A 20175-nucleotide genomic window follows, 5' to 3' on the forward strand; every position below is an offset into this window, starting at 1 on the left:
AACAAGCACTCAAACGTTCAAACAGGAATTTCTTTAATTAGTTTTATATATAACATCTATATATGTTTTGAGAACTGTGGTGGAAATGTTTCACCGAACTTGTGAATTACACAATAAAGAGATAGAACTTATGTGTTTTCATATTATTTATTACCAAAGGCATAAATAGTGTTTGGGTCTCGCTCTATGAAGATCACAGAATGAGCCCAGAACCAAGGATTACAGTCCAACAAGACACAGGCACATGATGACAAAAGCAAAGTACAAGAACTTTTCATAATTCTGCCCACCTCCCTATATCTTCCTCTTTTAACAGACGCAGCACAATGGCAGAATGCCTGCAACTATAAAAACAACCTTGAGTGAACCTGCACTGCAGACAATAATAAACCATGATGTCAAAACAGTGCACGGCATACATAATTTTCATCCCAGAACTTATTCCTTTCATTAATTCACTGTTTTGTTTTCAGGATATTTTTTTACTTTAAAATAAAGATTACTAAACATAAAAATTATATTTGCAGAGTTGTAATACCACCTGTTCTTTCAGAGCCTAGCTCAAATGAACCGGACATGTGAACACACGTTGGTTTATTCAATCTATCATGCTTTTTAATCTTTTTATCAGGAGAATTTCGGAAGGCTTTGAGTTTTTGTTTGGTATTTTGGGCCTTCGTGCGTGCCGTATGAAAACAAACTACGTCAGTTTGGAGCGAAACTTTTCGAAAGCGTTTGGCACGATGGGCAGCTATTTGACTTGCACTCTGGCTAAAATAACCTGTTATATCTCACTAGTAGTACCTTAAAGAAGCTTTGAACGACGACACTATAAGCAGACGAGGAAAAATGGACGGGCTTGAAATGTCTGCGATGATTCCTGCTCTTCAAGAGCTAGCTAGGTGAGTAGTGTTAGCCAAAAGCTAAGTGGCTAATCGTTTGTTTGTTACTGAGGCTTCACTTTATTTCTTTAACTATCACTCTTTTTATAAGTTACATCGTTTATCTGTTTGCAGTGCCAGCGCTGCTGAGTACGAAACAGCCGTGCAGAAACCTCGACAGATCCTCTGCCAGTTTATTGACAGGATACTGACTGACGTGGACGTCGGTAAGTCATTACTAACGGGGGACAAAAACCGAACCAACAGAGACCATTCAGCGCCAAATAAAAGCTCGTTTTCCTTTATTTTTCCTTTAGATCTTATAAGGTTATTAGTTTTAATAATAATTTTAGCACGTGCTCTTAGGTGGGGAGTGACCCTTGTACCTGAACAGGTATTAAACAATTTTTGATAAACCTAATGGAAACAAGTAAATAAAAAATGCATCGCATACATAAACCAAATGTTTTACAAACTGTTAACTTTATAGTGGTCATTTATTCATTCATTTAAAAAGCAAGTAAGAAAAGAAAGAAAAAAAGAAAATTATCTTTTACTTAGCGCCTCTCAAGATAAAAATCTTGAGGCCTTTCACAAGAACAAAAAAATTCAGAATGCCAAAAATCGTGAAAATATGGTTAAAATTAGAAGAAGAAAAAAGTTTAGAATTGTGATTAAAAGTGCAAGGAAAGGGAAAGAGAAAATGAATAGGAAAGAGGGGAATCAGTGGATAATTTGGCACCTTAGTCCATCTTAATTAAAGTTGTAATATTCTGCCTAAAACTCCGTGTTGCTTCCTCTTCAGGTAAAAACTGCACTGCATTTGAATTTACATCTGCCGTTGCTATTGGTTAAGAGGTACCCTATGACATTAGCTGGTATATTATGATATCACAACGCTGCTGTGTGTGTGTGTGTGTGTGTGTGTGTGTGTGTGTGTGTGTGTGTGTGTGTGTGTGTGTGTGTGTGTTAGAGGCTCTGCCCTTTCGGTCTGCCAGGCCTGTCCTTGTGGTGCACTTTTCAAACAGGAAATGGGAGAGGAGTTAGACTCTGGTAGGGGGTTACTTGCTCTTTAGTCAAGTACTGGTTGTAAGGGTTGAAAACCATATTTGTCTGTATATTCTGGTCATTTTTGTTTTTTACATCTTGGAACACAACCTGCAAAACTATCAGTCAAAAATCTTCAGAAGTAAAAATAAACCCACATCATGTCAGTTATGTACCTATGTTAAGAGAGTAACATCTGATTGTCATTTTGTTTTTTTAGATGTGTGTGTTTATTTTCTAAAATCCTTTTGTAATTTTTTTCTAATATCACTCAGAGATGTTTCTGATTTCCAGACTTGTTAAACACAGCCCTCTTCTCTTTTTTTAAGTTGCTTTAGGACTAAATAAAAAGTCCAGTTCAGAGCCAGCATGTGTGATGCTGCTTGACTTTGTGCAGCACATCGTCAAATCCTCGTCCCTGATGTTTGCAAATCCTGCCTGCCAACCTGCTGATTACCCAGACACCGTACAGAGCTGCACTGGTACTAAACGACACATTGTTGAAAAGTTTCACACATTATGAAGAAGCCAAAAACATAACATTGTCTTTTTCTTCATATTCTGCCTTGATTTCAGATTTCAGTAAATGGGTGATGCTGCATTTGCTTCGTGTGGCAGCAGCTCCAGGCTGTGATGTCATTCACGGGCGCGTCTCTGCCGTATTGTGCTCTTTACTACACACTCTAAGAGTCAGGATGCCGTTCATCTTCAGCTGCCTCACCGAAGAAGTCATATCATTGACCCAGGAGCTTAGCAGCATCCTGCACACTCACATAGTGACACTGGCAGGACCTGGACACAGTGTGGGTGCACACATCCAGGACAGATGGCCTGTGAAGCTTCAATGCTTCAGCATCAGTTCCATTCGTGCCTCCGTCTACCTCACCCCTACTCTCCTTCTACTCTCCTCTCCTGCTGCCTTGGAGTCGCTGACTGCTGTGACTCTCAGTATCACAAGTGACTCTCTGAGAGGAATCATTTCCTGTCGGGACCTGAGTTTGTCTTGGGACACGGCATGCTCCATCTTGGCTAACGGCAACACCAGGCTGAGGAAGGTCTCCATGGTGTTGCTGAGGAAACTGGTAGAGCTGCAGAGGTTTCCCGAGATGCAGTGTCACAAATTTTTCACGGCCTTTTTTCATTTGCTGGAAACGCACTCCGACACATCCGCAGCAAAACACTCAAACGAGAGCCAACCCTATGGAGGAGAGCTGATCAACTTAACCCGCTGTTTGTTTCAGTCGTCCCACATTTCTCCCTCTGACTTTGAGTCCATCTACCTCTCACAGATGTTTGAGTGTGTCTGTGCTCTTGGAGGGGCAGGAGTTAAACTGGGGTCAGAAGTTACTGAATCTGTTTGCCTGCTGTTCCGTTTTTTACTGTCTGTGGCTGAGATTCATGAGAGTGCTGTGCTGCTGAGGAAGCAGAGGGTCACAGATGTCTGCAGAACCTTGGCAGCCACCATTGGGACAGAAAATCAAGCAGAAGTATGAATCTGTTCATTATTGTTAAATTTTTTAAGTTTTATTTATTTATTATTCCTTCTACCACCTCACTGCTTGGGGTTTCCAGTGTGCAGAAGGGTTTCTTCAAGCCGCACTGAAATCTGAGACAGCGACAGTGATGCAGGAGTCGGGAGATGGAGAGAGTTCTGCTAAGAAGTCCCGCAAATCTGCCGTTAGTCCAGTCAGCAAGGCAGCGTGAGTCAAACATGAGTAAGAAGTTTAACTTTGTCATAAACCTGCATTTCTTTAATGTTTAAGAGATTGTGTTTATATGTCCGTAGTGAGCTGGCCATGCAGGTTCAGGGTGAGGTTTGGTCCGTGTTGAACGCTCGTCTTGAGGAATTGCTCACACTTTTGGACTCTGCTGAAGCTCAGAGCACACAGGTGCTGTTTGCACTGCAGGGTCTAACTCTCATCCTCCGCCTGGCAGCCTGCTGCTCCTCTCCCATCAGGTAATACACTTATGTCTCTTAAATACTGATACCAGTCTTGCTGATGATGATTTTTTGCAAAGATCAATGTCAGATTGTGATCTCTTTCCCTACAGTTCACTCCGTTTGGCCTGGCTGTCCCCAGGGACTCTGGGCAGGATGTTGAAGAGCTGCCAGTCTGTGTTAGAAGGAGCCTCTCCACCTGTGTCTGATCAGGACTATTTTCATGCTGCTTTCCGGGCAACTGTCAGCATCCTTGACTCTGTTCTCTTCTTAACATGTAAGGACGCAAACAGAAGCAGCTCTGGAGGTCTAAATTCGGGTTGCTATTTCCATCGTTTTCGTGTTTACTGTAAAATTTCTGACACCAATCAAGTCAAGAATTAATGTAATCACAACAGCATGGTGGTGATCATGTTTTTATACTTGTGCAGTGAGCAGCCAGGTGGAGGATGAGCTCCAGCGGCATGTGTGTGCTCTGCTGTCTCTTCCATGGGTGTGTGAGAACAAGTCTTCATCCGTCTTTAAGAGTTCAAGATTTCCCTCCTGGCTCCCCACCTTGGCTCAGAGACTCAGCTTCTGTTACGGTGAGGAATCGTGACAAGTCTTGCTTTACATTCTGGTGATAAATACTAATTTATTACCATTTTTTCCTTCAGAAACATATTGCGTAGCTGAGTGAGTTTCAAATTGATTTAACATCAAACTCTGTGACTTTTCAGCACCTGAAGTCCAGGCAGATTGTGTGTCACTGCTGGCCTTTCTGCACCACGGTGTGTGTGATAAGTGGCGTGTGTGTGTCTTCAGCAACATGCTGCAGAGTCAGAATGAGGCACCGAGAGCTGCAGCTGTCAAGGTCTTCCCGGTTCTCCTTCACCACCTGGGAGACTCCCAGGATGACCTGATTAACACGACGCTGCTGTGTGTAAAACCTCTCTGCAGGCATTCATGAGCTTGTAGTGTTTTTGTCATTTTTGCTTATTGCTGCTGTCTTGTTTTGTGTTGCATCTTGGGTGTTTCAGGCCCATGCTGGAAGACACATCAGAGCAGGTGAAGATGGAGCTCGCCAGGATTGTTGGTCAGCTCAGCTGCATCTCCTCAGGACTCTCCGAGCTTTGTGACATCCGCGTGGAGTCCCCGTGTCCTCCTAAAATACTCTGTCTCTGCTGCAGCCTTGCAGCAGAGCATGCTGGGAAAGAAAAAGCATCTCTCAAGGCTTCTATCATTAGACCTTTTCTCCCTTTACTCAGACCACAATGTCCAAGTCGTGTTAAACAAGGTGCTTTGAGTTCTTCTTCAGTTTAGTTGATTTGTGTCATTGTCATTAGGAAGCCTTTGCCTCACTGCTTCCTTTGCTTCACCAGCGTTTCTGGAAGCTCTGCCTCATCTCTGCCAACATGTGAACCTGACTGGTGGAGACGGTGATTCCCGAGCAGTTCTCTGTGCCCTGATTGGCCTCATGGAGGATTCGGATCCTGCAGTTAGAACACGCTTCGGCCAATCTGTGCGCTTTCTGTTGACAGAGACCAACAAAAACTCAGAGCATGGCGTTTTGAATGAGGTACGACATTTTCTAATAGAAAAAAACTGTTGATGGTTGGTTTGGTTTGAGTATTTTGGGGATAATGGCGTTTTTAATCATATATTATTGTTTTTTGCTCATTCAGCTTCTGGTTGCACGTCTTAAGGAGGCGTTCAACAACGCTAAAGTCAACAGAGATGATGATCTACGAAACACTCTCATCCTCACCACCGGAGAGATTGGCAGGTATAAATGCACTTTTCTCTTGTTTCATTTAATCTTTGAGTAACATAGAAGCAATTCAAATTTGCTGATATTCTTAATGAATTTAGTTTTCAGCAGAAAGAGAAATGATGTTCTCGTGTATCCATCGTCCCTCTCTGTCCTCTCTTGTTAGAGCCTCTCAGGGTAGTTTGGTGTCCTTTTGTCTGCTACGTCTCCTCCACTGTCTTCTGTCCAAGTCGTCCTCAGTGTCTGTGGCTGCGTACACTCAGATCAGTGCGCTGGCTGCTGCCAAAGGTCTGAAACTGCAGACGCTTTTCAGTCAATACAAGAACCCCATCTGCCAGGTACATATTTGACAAAAAAGGCCTGTAAACACGTTAGGGTTGTCACGGTGTGAAAATGTAACCTCACGGTTATTGTGACCAAAATTATCACGGTTTTCGGTATTATCGCGGTATTTTTTTTAAACGTGCTACATTTTCACACAATTAAATAAACCCTGTACGTCAGGAAAATATTGTCCTCAGTTTGTGTCTAAAATTTGCCTAAAATGTGTTATTTTGTAATTATGTTGTTTATTTGTTTACATTTTTCCCCTTTAGTCTTTAAAATACCAAGATTTGCCCATAACTTCTTATTTTTTGTCTGTTTGATGTCATCATTTTAAAATATTAGATCAGATGATACTCAGTACTCAAGTAGCCTTCTAATCAGATACTTTTTTACCCTTACTTGAGTAATAAACCCTATATCAGGAATATATTGTCCTCGGTTTGTGTCCTTCCAGTGAGCTTTGCAGATGTGGGAAAATGTCATCAGGCAGTAATCATTGTTAAATTCATAATTATTCTCTGAGAGAGACCAACTCTTATCTGCCCCTGGGAGCCCCGTAATGCATAGCGTCATTTCAACATGGGGGTGTCTGTGACACGGTTTATAAGGCAGGTAGCGGCGGTGCGGCTGCTTTATATAGCGACTCGTTGCTTTCTCCCTCAACCCAAATCCTCGGATCACGCATTTTAGCTAAAACGCTAACGTTAGCTTGCCTTGCGTTGACTGTAGAGTTGTGGGTGATGGTCACGCAGATGTGTCATGAGATTTGAAGCGTTGCTGCCTTTCACAGACACTTTTTCTGCACCTGCTGCAAACAGGATATCAACTATCAACTGTCCCTCGGCGTTCTTCAAATATCCAAAATATGCCCGTACTTCCCACTTTGTCTTCTTTGAGGGATAATAAATGTCCTCCTGAGCGCTGCCGTCTCCTCCTTTGGCCATTATTTCAGTTTTAGCTTCAAGAAAGTTTTGGTTGTAAACAACAAAGCGCGCATGTGCCGCCGGCAACTTCAGCAGATGATACGGTGGCTGGTAAGGGTCACCACACCTACACCGCAGCCACGGTAATCCACCGAGATAATATAGTTTTTTTAAAAACAAGACGGTTATTATTATTGTCAACTTTTATACTGGGGTTTACCACTACACCGGTTACCATGACAACCCTAAAACACGTACTTATTCTTTTTTATTCTAAGATAGATATTAATTTAGATATTTATCATACAGTGATTTTACCATCAGCTGACTAAAAATGCACAGAATACCAGAATAATTCTGTGTTCTTTCATTGTGTTTCATAAATGTTATTATAATGTTATTTTACCCGACTGTTTGTCATATTTTTCCCCTGTGTTTAGTTCCTGGTGGAGTCGCTGCACTCGCGTCACGCATCGGCCCTACGCAGCACACCAGATCACAGCAGCGAATCAGCCAATCAGAGAGAGCTTGCTTTGGACATCCTGGCTCAGATCGCACATGCCTTCAACTTCCCAGACCTCCACCGCTTCCTCACAGTATGCTTCAAATATTCTTCTCTAAAGATGGTGTACAAGAAGATGCGTTAGAGCTGCATGATGTGATGCAGTGTTTATGTTTTCTCTGTATATGCAGCGAACCCTTCAGGTGCTGCTGCCCTACTTAGCTGCCAAGGCCAGCTCCACAGGCTCCGCCCTCATCCGTACTTTAGCCACTGAGCTGAAGGCGAACAGGAGAGAGATTCTGATTAATAATTTTAAGTACATCTTCAGCCATCTGGTCTGTTCCTGCACCAAAGAGGAGCTGGAGAGGGCCTTTCACTACCTACAGGTATTCATCGGACCAGTGACTTACTACTACTTAAACCAGGAGTGCCCAATCCTGGTCCTGGAGGGCCGGTATCCAACAGGTTTTGTGGGTTTTCTGCTCCAACACACTTGATTAACTGGTTGAATCACCAGTGCAGCAGCTCATCAGGCTCTGCAGAAGCCTGTTAATTAGCTGCTGATTGAAATCAGGTGTGTTGAAACAGAGTTCAAACTAAAACATGCATGATACCGGCCCTCCAGGACCAGGATTGGGCACCCCTGACTTAAACTGTTGATGTAGAGTTCACTAGGAAACCGTATTTTACTTATTTTTAAAATATGATTGGCCGCTCTGAGTTTTTCATGCAAGCCAATATGAAAATAGTCTCCTACCCCTATGTCCTGCATTAGCCGCTGATAGAAAATAGACAGGGAAACGTTTGGATTAAAAAAGCCCGTCAGATCTACGTCACACTGAAAATTAGCATTCATGGACTCACCCATCTTGGCTCGCAACAGGGAAGGCTGTCTTTGATTTAGTGTCCAGGAGAGAGCAGAGCGCCTCTTAGCTAACCGTTAGCATTAGCAGCTCTACAACTTGTGAACTTTGCCCCCATTTAGAGTTAAATAAATAATGGACTGGGTTATAAAACGGCAGTGACTAGTAAACCTTTTTCTTTTATTGATCCTTTATGTTCCCTTCATCAGAGCGAGACAGAGATCGAACTTGGCTCTTTGCTGCGTCAAGACTTCCAGGGTCTTCACAATGAGCTGCTGCTGCGTTTGGGAGACCATTACCAGCAGGTTAAACTGTCTCCTTCATACCTCAAGTTACCCTCTAGTTTTGGTTTTCTGGCAGCGTGTTTATTAACTATGACCTTTTTAGGTGGTTTTAAAATAGTTGACTGAATTTATTTGCAGGTGTTCAATGGTCTGGCTATCTTGGCCTCGTTTGCATCCAACGATGATCCGTACCAGGGTCCTCGCGATATCACCACCCCTGAGCATATGGTATTGGCCATGTTTTTGGGTTTTGTACCGGTTTAGATGTTTGAAAGCACACGTGGAAGTCTGAAGAGATTTGGAAATGTGTAATGTTGATCAAACTGGAATATAAACCTTGTTAATACCTTTGGTGTCTTTCTTTTATTTTTTTCCAGGCTGACTATTTGCAGCCAAAGCTTCTGGGCATTCTAGCTTTTTTTAACATGCAGCTCCTCAGCTCCAGTGCAGGAGAGAAGGACCGTAAAAAGATGGTGAGTCATCCAAAGTGGACATTAATGTAATAATAACCATCTTAAGTGGCTGTTAGTGTATTATAACAATGCTTGTAAATTTCAAAATAAAAGCCTGTTTGTTCTGCGTTTAGGCTTTGACAAGTGTGATGGCTCTGATGCGTCTGATGGGCTCCAAACACATTAGCTCCATTCGAGTGAAGATGATGACGACGCTTCGCACCGGCCTTCGTTACAGGGAAGACTTCCCCCTGCTCTGCTGCAAGTCAGTCCCAACGCACACACACACACACACACACCTTCTCAAAGTCACACCCTCACTGATTTACGTGAAGTTGGCTAAAATAATTTAAATGTAACTGATAGTTCTATACTTTGTTTTAGAGCGTGGGAGTGTTTTGTGAGGAGCGTGGAGCCTTCTCACCTCGGCCCTCTGCTGAGTCATGTTATCGTTGCACTTCTCCCTCTGATTGCACTCCAGCCCAAAGAAACTGCTGCTATCATTCGTTTCCTCATCCTGGAGAACAGGTGTTGCTCAGAATGACTCGCTTACATTTACATATACCTGCAAAACTCTAAAACTGTGAATCAAAGTAAAAACTCTTGTTTTTACCTTAGTCATACACTTTCTTATGCAGTTAACCTTAATGTCTTACATCTATGCATCTGTCACAGGGAAGAAGTGAACGACTACCTCCATGAGATTTACTTTCTACCTGACCTCCCAGAGCTGAGCGATATTCACTCGGTTCTGCGAGATTACAAGAAGGTGTGTGTAGACATCATGATTAGGATGGAGGGGTAGGTGACTGAGACGTAGATCTTATTTATTTATTTTTTCTCTTTTCTGCCCAGCTGACAGCCAGCAGCAGCGACCTGGCTGCAGTGCTGCAGCTGTCAATGAGAGCCGTGCAGCACGAGAACGTAGACGTAAGGATCCACGCGCTGACCAGCCTCAGGGACATGATGCACAGCAACCAGGTACAAACACACATGTTCAGTGATGTAAACACAGGTTTGGGCATCGGGTTTCAGAATGACATCCTGAAGGGATTCATTAAATCACATAAGTGATGCTCGGTGTGTTGCAGGCGTGGCTCCTGCGGCAGGTTTGTGCCAGCGAGTCGGTGGAGCCGGTCATCTCCAGCCTGGTGTCTGTGCTGCTGAAGGGCTGCCAGGACTCGTCCCCAGAGGCCAGGCTCCTCTGTGGGGAGTGTCTGGGCGAGTTGGGAGCTGTGGATCCTGGACGTCTGGATCTGTCTCACACACTCACGCGCGGCGACCGCAACACCTTTGTGGTTAGTTGGGCTAGAGTGGTTAAAGAGGATTTTGCTGCCTTTTCATTTGCTTTTCTTTGGGCTGCAGCTGTTGACAATAAATTATGATGGTTTCCAAAATGTCTCCAAACATTTTCATGAATCAGAAATGTGAGTGAAGGTGAAGTTGGTGACCATAAAATATGAATAAATTATAAACAAATCAAGACAAAAATTCCCCAAAACAAGAAAGGTGCATGGTGTTCTTGTGGATGTTGTGCAAACCCTGCAGGATCTTTACGGTTTTGCTTCTTTCAGAGGACCTTTGATGTGATCTAATAAGCGTTCTTAATCTGGATGGAGGATTAAACCGTGTCATTTATTTGTAAAATCCTCTCCGTGACAGAGTGGGGTGGATGATCCGAACTTTGCTTATGATTTGCTGACTGAGCTGACCAGAACTTTTCTGGCTTATGCTGACAATGTCCGAGCCCAGGACTCTGCTGCGTACGCGATTCAGGTGCGCCACTGAAACTCTCACAAATCCAGCAGCTTTTCATGCGTTCTGGTGGTTTTTATGATTTGTGGACGCGCGTGTGTGTCGTAGGAACTGCTGTCTATACTTGAGTGTCGTGAAGGAAGAACTGACTCAGCAGGCCGCCGTCTGTGGAGGAGATTCCCAGAGCAGATTCAGGAAATCCTGGAGCCTCACCTCAACAGCAGGTAGACATTCTCCTTTTTTTAAACTCTTCTGTGCGTGTAATCCAATATAATCCCATCCATTATTCCTTCTTGTTTGTTCCCTGCAGATATAAGAGCAGCCAGAAGGAGGTGAACTGGTCCAAACTGAAGAAACCAGTTTACCTCAGCAGCAGAGGCAGCAAGTTTCCTGACTGGTCAGCCACCTGGGCCGGATACCTCATTAGCAAGGTTAGCTTAGAATTACTCACTGCTTTGACAGCAATAGCGTTTTGTTCCTCTGAAGGGTTCATGCTGATTCTGTGTGCTTTAGGTGCGACACGAACTGGCCAGCAAGGTGTTCAGGTGCTGCAGCTTCATTATCAAACACGACTACAAGGTCACCATCTACCTGTTGCCTCACATCCTGCTCTACATGCTGCTGGGATGCACACCTGTGGAGCAGCAGGAGGTCAGGGTGCAGCTCTTGTTTCTTTCCCACGTGAAACAGCTGGTCTGAGTTTGTTCTTCCTGTTTCTCTGTTCTGGCGTGAAGGTGACAGAGGAGATGCTGGCCGTTCTGACGGAGGGCGATGGGCGAGGGAGGGGCTGCACCCAGGAGACGGCCTCCAGCCTGTCGCAGCTCAGCACTCAGACTGTCTTCAGCATGCTGTCACATCTGACACAGTGGAGCCGCCACATCCTGTACTCCAAATCCAAAGTCAGCGGTAAGTGACGTGTTTCTGTGTAAATGCACTGGCGTTTGCCTCTTAACCTCCATCATTTGAGTTGAGGGGAAAATGGAGCTGTGTAATTGCAGAAAGTGGGGATTATCAGCGTGTGGGGGCCTTCCTGAAGGCCATCCCACAAGATGTCCTGGCCAAGGCCTCCTTAAGATCCAAAGCATACACTCGTGCCCTCATGCACTTTGAAGCTCACATAACGGAGAACAAAGAGAGCATCCAAGACCACCTGACCTTCCTGCAGGTGAGTCGACTCGAGATTCATCTAATAAAGGTCACAGAGGCCACGTTTTGATTGGCACCTGTCTGTTGCAGACGCTGTATGCTGCGATGCATGAGCCGGATGGAGTGAGAGGAGTCAACGCCCTGAGGAGGGAGGAGCCGTCGCTACGGGAACAGATACTTGAGCACGAGAGCATCGGTCTGCTCCGAGACGCAACTGCATGCTACGACCGGGCCATTCAGTTAGAGTCAGACCAGGTCCTCACACTTAACTGTGAAAAAGTTCAGTTTATGCTTTATTAAAAATATATATATTTTAAATGATTAACAATTTCAGATTGGTCACTATCATGGAGTGATGACTTCCATGCTGGGCCTTGGACAGCTTTCTACAGTCATCACACAGGTTAACGGGGTCCTGGCTAATAAGTACGAAGTTTTTTAAAGCTCATTATCCTCTCAAATGTTCTTTTTTTAATATCTAATTTAAGTTACTTTATGTTTAGGCAACAGTGGAAATCAGAGCTGAACACTTACAGAGTGGAAGCAGCCTGGAAGCTGGGGAAATGGGACCTGCTGGAGGATTATTTGAGCTCAGGTTATAAAAACAAAGAGATGCAATCTTCAAAAGTTGTTACGTTTTGATTCATTTGTTTTTGTTGACCAACCTGCAGACCAGCAGTCGAGTACCTGGGGAGTGAGGCTCGGCCAGTTGCTGCTGTCAGCTAAGAAGCAGGACGCTGAGAGTTTCTATGAGAAGCTGAAGCTGGTGAGGAAGGAGCAGGTGGTTCCCCTGTCTGCTGCCAGCTATGAGTGTGGAACCTACCAGAGAGGATATGAGTACATTGTCCGGTTCGTGGGCGAGCTTTTAGTATCACCAATTAGTGTTTTTGTATTTTACCATCAGTAGTAGTGACTTGTGATTCTGTTCAGGCTCCACATGCTCAGTGAGTTGGAGCACACTTTCACTGAGCTGCAACAGCGCAAGAAGGGCTCAGTGCCGCATCTCAGCAAGCTGCCTCCTCATTGGTCCGACCGACTGGAGATGACCCAGAACTCCTTCAGGGCCAAGGAGCCAATCCTGGCACTGCGTCGAGCCCTGCTCAGCCTCCAACCACAGTAAGGACCTAGAATGGATTAGAATAGAATAGAAAATCCCTTTATTGTCTGTCAGTGGTGAGTTGTTGGTGTCAAAACAGCAATCAATAAGATAAATTAATAAATGAATAATTAAAAAAGATTCAAGGGCAAACAACAACAAAACGTATTGCATAAAAACGTTAAATATTCAAAATACTAAAATATTTTAAAAAAAATTCTGAATATTGAATTTTTATACATATAAAAAAATAAAAAGTTAAATATGGTGTGTAAAAATGTGGAGGAGCATTTGCAGGGAATGGGAAGGAAACATTATTGTCACAATATTAGAGTTTAAACTGAAAGATTCAGGATGCACTTTTTTACAGTGTAGAAGGAAAAGATGAGAATTTAATTGGCATAATAATAAATTGATAAACTGAGCTGCAGAATATTTTTTCTAATCTGATCTTTACTGAAAATTAACCAAGTACTCCAACTTAACAACACTTTAGAATTGTTGGTCTGTCAGAAATATTAATGAATATGTCTAAAGGGATTAAGGAAGTGGCTGTGCTGCAAAATAATCTCAGTAAAATAATAAACTGTTAAATTGGGTGAAAAATGGTTACTTAGTCACATTTATTATGGGTGCATGTGGGATAATATCTGTAATAAAATGATGAACAGTGATCCTCTTGCACCATCTCTGCAGGCCTGTGTGCGAGGAGCTGGTGGGAGAGTGCTGGCTGCAAAGTGCCCGAGTGGCCAGAAAAGCAGGGCACCACCAGACGGCCTTCAATGCTCTTCTTAACGCAGACAACACAAACCTGGCTGAGCTGGTCACAGAGAAGGCCAAGTGGCTTTGGTCTAAGGTGCAGCAATACTCCACATTTACTTAGTTTATTATATCATCTTGCTTGGAAATGCAGAGAGTGTCTGCTTCTTTTTACACAGTGCAACAGGTTTGAGCTTTTCTGTGTTGGTCTGTGATCAGAGCGATGCACACCAGGCCCTGATCGTCCTGCAGAAGGGCGTGGCCCAGTGTTTTCCTGATGATCAGACCCTAACGGACCCTCACAGTCTGCAGATTAAAGGCAAGGCCATGCTGCTGGTCGGTCGCTTCATGGAGGAGACGGCCAACTTTGAGTCCAATGCCATCATGAAGGCGTACAAGGTGTTTAATTTACCGGCAACCCGTTTCCTCATCATCTTCTGAACATATGCTCATTATTTTCATGTTTTTGTTTTAGGATGTGACCAACCTGCTGCCAGAGTGGGAGGATGGGAACTTCTACCTGGCTAAGTACTACGACAAGGTGATGCCGATGGTGACTGATAACAAGATGGAGAAACAGGGAAATCTGATTCGATACATTGTCACCTTCTTCGGAAAGTAGGTTCCGGTTTAATCCTGCTTATATCAAACCCAAATAAGGTTTTAATAAAGGTGCTTTAAATTAAACACCCTCTCTGTCAGGGCCCTGCAGTTTGGGAACCAGTACATCTATCAGGCCATGCCTCGCATGCTCTCCCTCTGGTTGGACTTTGGAGCTAAAGTGTGTGAATGTGAGAAAGGTGAGGAACCAAGAGGGCAGGGATGTTTCCATTTTAAGCTGCTGACTGTTATCAAATGAGATTGTTTCTGTAAATGTCCTCCACAGCGGGCCGTGCGGACAGACAGATGCGACAAGAGCTGAGTAAAATCAACAGCGTGGTCAGCGAGCACTGCTCTAACCTGGCGCCGTACCAGTTCCTCACCGCCTTCTCCCAGCTCATCTCCAGGGTGTGTCATTCTAGCGACGAGGTCTTCACTGTTCTCATGACCATTGTGGCCAAGGTGTTCCTAGCTTACCCCCAGCAAGCTATGTGGCTGATGACGGCTGTCTGCAAGGTAAGATGATGTTGTTTTTAGGATGTCTGTTTGTGGAAACCTGTTAATTCCTATTTATGCCTTTTACAAACATTGGCCCCCTGATAAATACATGTGTGAATGTTTAAACAGCTGTTATGTCTGCAGAATTACATTTGTTTTTGTATCCTTTAAAGTTAAATGGGAAAACAGTTTTTACTTGTTATTGTTGAAATATGATCGGTCACTCTGCGTTTGACATGCAGGCTGGACTTGAAAATGGTCTTCTACCCCTATTTCCTGAAATAGAAAGTAAACGGGGAAATACTCAGATTAGAAGAGCCAGTCCGATCCACGTCACGCTGTAAATTAGCATTTATGGACTTCTGCAGAAGCTAACCGTCAGCAACTCCACGATATGGCAGAACTCCTTCAGGCTTGTGTTATTTGTGAAGATAAAACAACATTGCAAAGCAAACAGATTCCGTGGTAGAGTTGCGTTGTTGTTGGCCAATCAGATGGGATATGTCTGAAAATCAGGAAATAAGACTCCAAATCCTGTCCTGTTTCACTCTCCTCTGGCTAGCTTCTGTTTCCTGAAACGGGTGCACCAGAGCCTTTTTCCACAAAGGTTGACTTAACAGGCATTTATGTATACTAGAGACCACTGAAAATGTATTTAAACTTGAGTGAACCTGGTCTTCATTGAAAGCCTCACATGTTTGTTTTTCAGTCATCCTACCCCATGCGTAAGAACCGCTGCAATCAGATCCTTAAGAAAGCCATCAGTCTTAAACAGTCTCTGGAGAAATTCATCGGAGATGCCAACAGACTGACTGACAAGCTGCTGGAGCTGTGTAACAAACCGGTACACACACACACACACACACACACACACACACACACACGCACACACACACACACACACACACACACACACACACACACAAAATGACTCAAACTAACTTTTGACACAATGATGTATAGATCCATCTTCAGTTATTATTCAAACATTTGATTTATATTCAATTTTTACATGTTGATTTAAAAAAAGTCGATAGAACTTTATAAAAATAATATCGATCCATTGAGATGAAGAAACATATTTTTAAAAATATGCATCATGTTGGCAGCTCTCTGCTGATGATGCTGAATGTCTTTTAGGTGGACAGCAACAGCACCATGCTCAGTATGAACGTCCACTTCAAGCAGCTAAAACGTCTGGTGGAGGAGCAAACGTTCAGCCAGATCCTGATCCCGCTGCAGTCCGTCCTCATCCCCACGCTGCCCTCTACTGGTGGGGCAAACACGCAGCACGACGCCTTCCCAGGACACTGGGCCTACCTGGATGGCTTTGAAGATGCTGTGAGAGAAACATCCAGGAAGAGTGTCTATAGATGAGTGCCTTTCCAAGAAAACATTTTGACATTAGGGTGTGTGTGTGTGTGTGTGTGTGTGTGTGTGTGTGTGTGTGTGTGTGTGTGTGTGTGTAGGTGGAGATATTGGCATCGTTGCAGAAGCCTAAGAAGATAAGTCTGAAAGGCTCAGATGGCCAGAGCTACACAATGATGTGTAAACCTAAAGATGATCTGAGGAAAGACTGTAGACTCATGGAGTTTAACTGTCTCATCAACAAGGTGTGTAAGACGCAGATTCATCTTAATTTACAACATTTTAATCAGAATCAGAAGGTTTATTGCCATATGTGTGAGAAATCACAACATTAGGAAGTTTCTGCAGTAGGGATGTGAATCTTAGAGCAACTCACGATTTGATTCGATTCCGATTCTTGGGGTGCCGATTCGATTCAGAATCGATTCTCGATTCTCAATTTAAATCGATTCACAATCAGTATTAACAAAGAGTGTCAGCTCCAGGATGAACTACTTTGTTGTACAAGTTAGTTAAAGCTGTGGGACATTTTTATTTGACTTTAAACTGGTCATGCTCCAAAAATGCAAATTTACAATGTAAAATAAAGTGATTCTAAAACTGTAAACAGAAGCAATCTTTTGACCAAAAGGCAACATTTATTTTTGCTTACCTTGTAAAATATAACAAATCTGTAGTTGCCTAACAGTAGCTTTGAAAGTAATACAGTCAAATACTTTTCAAATATGTGTAGAAACAAGTTACATGAGTAATCCTGAGTACTCATTTATCAATTTAGAAAATAAATATGAGAATATCTCAAATTTCTGAGTATGGAAAAAATTACATTCAAGTGCCTTCTTATCAGCAGATTCAAACATAAATCATCTCAATTTATGGGACCGCAAAAGTAAACGGAGTACCGACTCTCCTAACAAAGATCAAAAAAGTGCATCTCAAACCTGTAACATAACAAATATTTGAGTTCTTGGAATCGATTCTGAATCTTAATAAATAAGAATCCCGATTCAGACTTGAATAGATTTTTTTCAGCACCTCTATTCTGCAGTACTTAGTGCAAAAAAGAAAGATAAAAATAAGAGAAAAGTAAATATAGGAAGTAGGAATATAATCATGATAAAATAATAATATAAAATGGCAATAATTAGAGAAACGGCTGCTGTATACAAGACAGGTACTGATCAGAGTGGTTCAGCTCAGGTGCAAACACACTAGGGTCGTGTGACTGAAGCCAGGCAACCAGAGTGGGCAGCCCTAGGATTGTCATTCATGAGTCCCTGCTGATTGGAAGTAACTGTTCTTGTGGCGAGAGGTTCTGGTCTGAATGGAACGGAACCTCCTGCCCGATGGGAGAGAGTCAAAAGACTGTGTCCAGGGTGAGCGGTGACCTGACCTGCATGTACTGGTCCTGTATGGAGGGGAGTTTACAGCCAATGACCTTCTCAGCAGAGCGCACAACACACTGCAGCTTCTTCTTGTCCCTGGAGGTAGCTCCAGCATACCACACAGTGATAGAGGAGGTGAGGATGATGGTGACTCCATGACGGAGGTGATGGTGGGCTCCCACTTGAGGTCCTCCTGGGTGTTGGTGGTGCCCAGGAAGCGACAGGAGTCCACCATCATGATAGGAGTGTCAGACAGGGCTATGGAGGAGGGGGGCTGTGTGCTTCCACAACAACCGTCAACAACCTCCGCTGTCTTCTGTGCGTTTAGCACCAGGTTGCTGTGGGTGCACCAGGAGACCAGATGTTCGACCTCCATTCTGTAGGCAGACTCATCCAAGTCAGAGATGAGTCCGATGACAGTGGAGTCATCTGCTACATAAATACACAAATAACAGTTTTGATGCAGGACCGATGGATCATGATTGAAATAGATTGTGTCTTACAGAAAAAGCCACCTAACTGATACGTCTTTGTGATGCTTTTGTCTGCAGTGCCTCCGTAAAGATGCCGAATCGAGGCGAAGAGAATTGCATATCCGCACCTACGCTGTGATACCCCTCAACGAGGAGTGTGGCATCATTGAATGGGTCAACAACACGGCTGGGCTGCGACACATCCTCACAAAGCTGTACAAAGAGAGAGGTACTCTCATACGAGGCTGGGAAGTTCAAGAGGAGATCAGTATGAATGAAAACTTTTGACAAATTGTGTCTGTGGCTTTTTTAAGGCATCTACCTGTCGGGTAAAGAGCTGAGGAAGCTTATCCTGCCAAAGACGGCTCCTTTTGAGGAGAAACTGCGAATCCACAAGGAGGTGCTGTGCTCTCGACATCCTCCTGTCTTCTATGAGTGGTTCCTCCGTACCTTCCCTGATCCAACGTCCTGGTACTCTAGATCCTTCCAGCATATATATATAAAGGAGGATGTCATTTTAGTGTCTGACCATGTGCTGTTTGACTCACACAGTTACTGTTTTTGTCTCTGGTATGCATGCATGTGTGTGTGTGTGTACAGGTACAGCAGTCGCTCTGCATACTGCCGCTCCACTGCTGTGATGTCCATGGTGGGCTACATCCTGGGTCTGGGAGATCGCCATGGTGAAAACATCCTTTTTGACTCGTTCACTGGTGAATGTGTTCACGTTGACTTTAACTGCCTCTTCAACAAGGTTCGTCTTTGTCCCAAACTAAAATATCTATTAATAAAAAAAATTTAATATAAAAACAATAAATGAGATAATAAAGAACCAATGTTGTATTTAGTTTTAGCCACTACTTTTGCATCTTTCTCTTTTGTCTGAACATCTCTGGTGCAATTCTCGTTCTGTCCTCTAGGGGGAGACATTCGACGTGCCTGAGGTGGTGCCTTTCCGCCTGACCCAAAACATGGTTCATGCTATGGGGCCCATGGGCACCGAGGGCCTGTTTCGACAGGCCTGCGAGGTCACAATAAGACTAATGAGAGACCAGAGGGAGTCGCTCATGAGGTAAACACACAAAAAATATAATTTTATAAACTTTTACTAGTTTACTTTGTACTTTAATGTTATTACTAGTCATTGCTGCATTTTTTCTGTCACAAAATTGTTAGTTAAGTTTTTTCTCTCCATTTCAGTGTGCTTAAAACCTTCCTTCATGACCCTCTGGTTGAGTGGAGCAAACCAGCCAAAGGACTATCGAAAACTCCTGCCAGTGAGACAGGAGAGATAGTCAATGAAAAGGTGTGGTGTTTCATTTTTGTTGGGTGGGAGCAACACATCAGTAATATTTCCCTATGATACACATATATATGTTATTTAATCCTGTAATTTACTGTTGTATCCATTTCTTCCAGGCTAAAACACATGTGTGTGACATCGAGCAGCGTCTTCAGGGGGTGATCAAGAGCAGGAATAAAGTGCTTGGTCTGCCTCTGTCTATAGAGGGACACGTGCACTACTTAATCCACGAAGCCACAGATGAGAAACTGCTCTGTCAGATGTACCTGGGCTGGGGCCCGTACCTATAAGAATACCTCAGCTAATGAAGTTAGTTCTTGACCCTGCCGTTACAGCACTTTGGACTGTTGAATGAAAAACGGATGGTTCAGTATTTGTCCTGAAGTTTCTGTTGCTGTTTTGAAGTTTTCCGTTCTCTGGAAATGTTAAATTTACATATTTGTTCTTCTCTAATAAACAAAATGTCCATTTGTAAATGTGCCTTTTAAAAGCATTTTTAATCTTTTAACCCTCTGTTGAGACGCAATTAGTTCAGACTGTCAGCTGATTGTTTTTAATCCCTTGTCTTGTTGCTCTTTTCCTGTCGACATCCTGCTTCTTTCACAATGTTTAAGAAGCTAAGAGGACTCAGTGAAAGGTTGCTGTTTAAAATAGGTTATATTCAGTGTATATGTTTAAGCTAGCAGTACAGTAGTTGGAGGTTCAGACATAAAACTTTTTTTATATTGCTGCCTAATGTTTTTATTAATGCATGGGCTGCTTTTCCATGTTTTAATGCAACAAGAGCATGAAGGACTAACACTGATTGTTTCACAACCGCCATT

General features: G+C 43.4%; 1 protein-coding gene across 2 annotated transcripts; it reads left to right on the top strand.

Moving 5' to 3' along the window:
• Positions 1–697: 697 nt before the first annotated feature.
• atr (ATR serine/threonine kinase) lies at positions 698–19827 on the top strand. Of its 2 annotated transcripts, none has more exons than XM_054741743.2 (48): positions 698–902; positions 1017–1108; positions 2258–2410; positions 2505–3415; positions 3501–3628; positions 3715–3885; positions 3981–4144; positions 4299–4451; positions 4587–4785; positions 4887–5143; positions 5229–5425; positions 5532–5632; positions 5784–5955; positions 7308–7463; positions 7561–7755; positions 8442–8537; positions 8655–8744; positions 8894–8989; positions 9103–9233; positions 9353–9496; positions 9644–9737; positions 9824–9949; positions 10060–10266; positions 10631–10744; positions 10832–10947; positions 11034–11154; positions 11237–11374; positions 11458–11629; positions 11722–11888; positions 11960–12124; positions 12204–12295; positions 12373–12464; positions 12541–12718; positions 12800–12985; positions 13662–13821; positions 13944–14123; positions 14200–14342; positions 14427–14524; positions 14611–14840; positions 15532–15666; positions 15963–16163; positions 16292–16435; positions 18127–18277; positions 18363–18519; positions 18649–18802; positions 18969–19120; positions 19249–19354; positions 19468–19827. In XM_054741743.2, exons 1-48 carry the CDS (start codon positions 850–852, stop codon positions 19639–19641), a joined length of 7812 nt encoding a protein of 2603 aa, XP_054597718.2. In that variant the 5' UTR covers positions 698–849; the 3' UTR covers positions 19642–19827. The 2 variants fall into 2 exon arrangements, with proteins under 2 accessions (XP_054597718.2, XP_070403289.1); XM_070547188.1 differs by having other exon boundaries at positions 2267–2410.
• The last annotated feature ends 348 nt before the right edge of the window (positions 19828–20175 follow it).

The sequence above is a fragment of the Nothobranchius furzeri genome, chromosome 18, assembly GCF_043380555.1.
Source record: "Nothobranchius furzeri strain GRZ-AD chromosome 18, NfurGRZ-RIMD1, whole genome shotgun sequence".
NCBI classification, from domain to species: domain Eukaryota; kingdom Metazoa; phylum Chordata; class Actinopteri; order Cyprinodontiformes; family Nothobranchiidae; genus Nothobranchius; species Nothobranchius furzeri.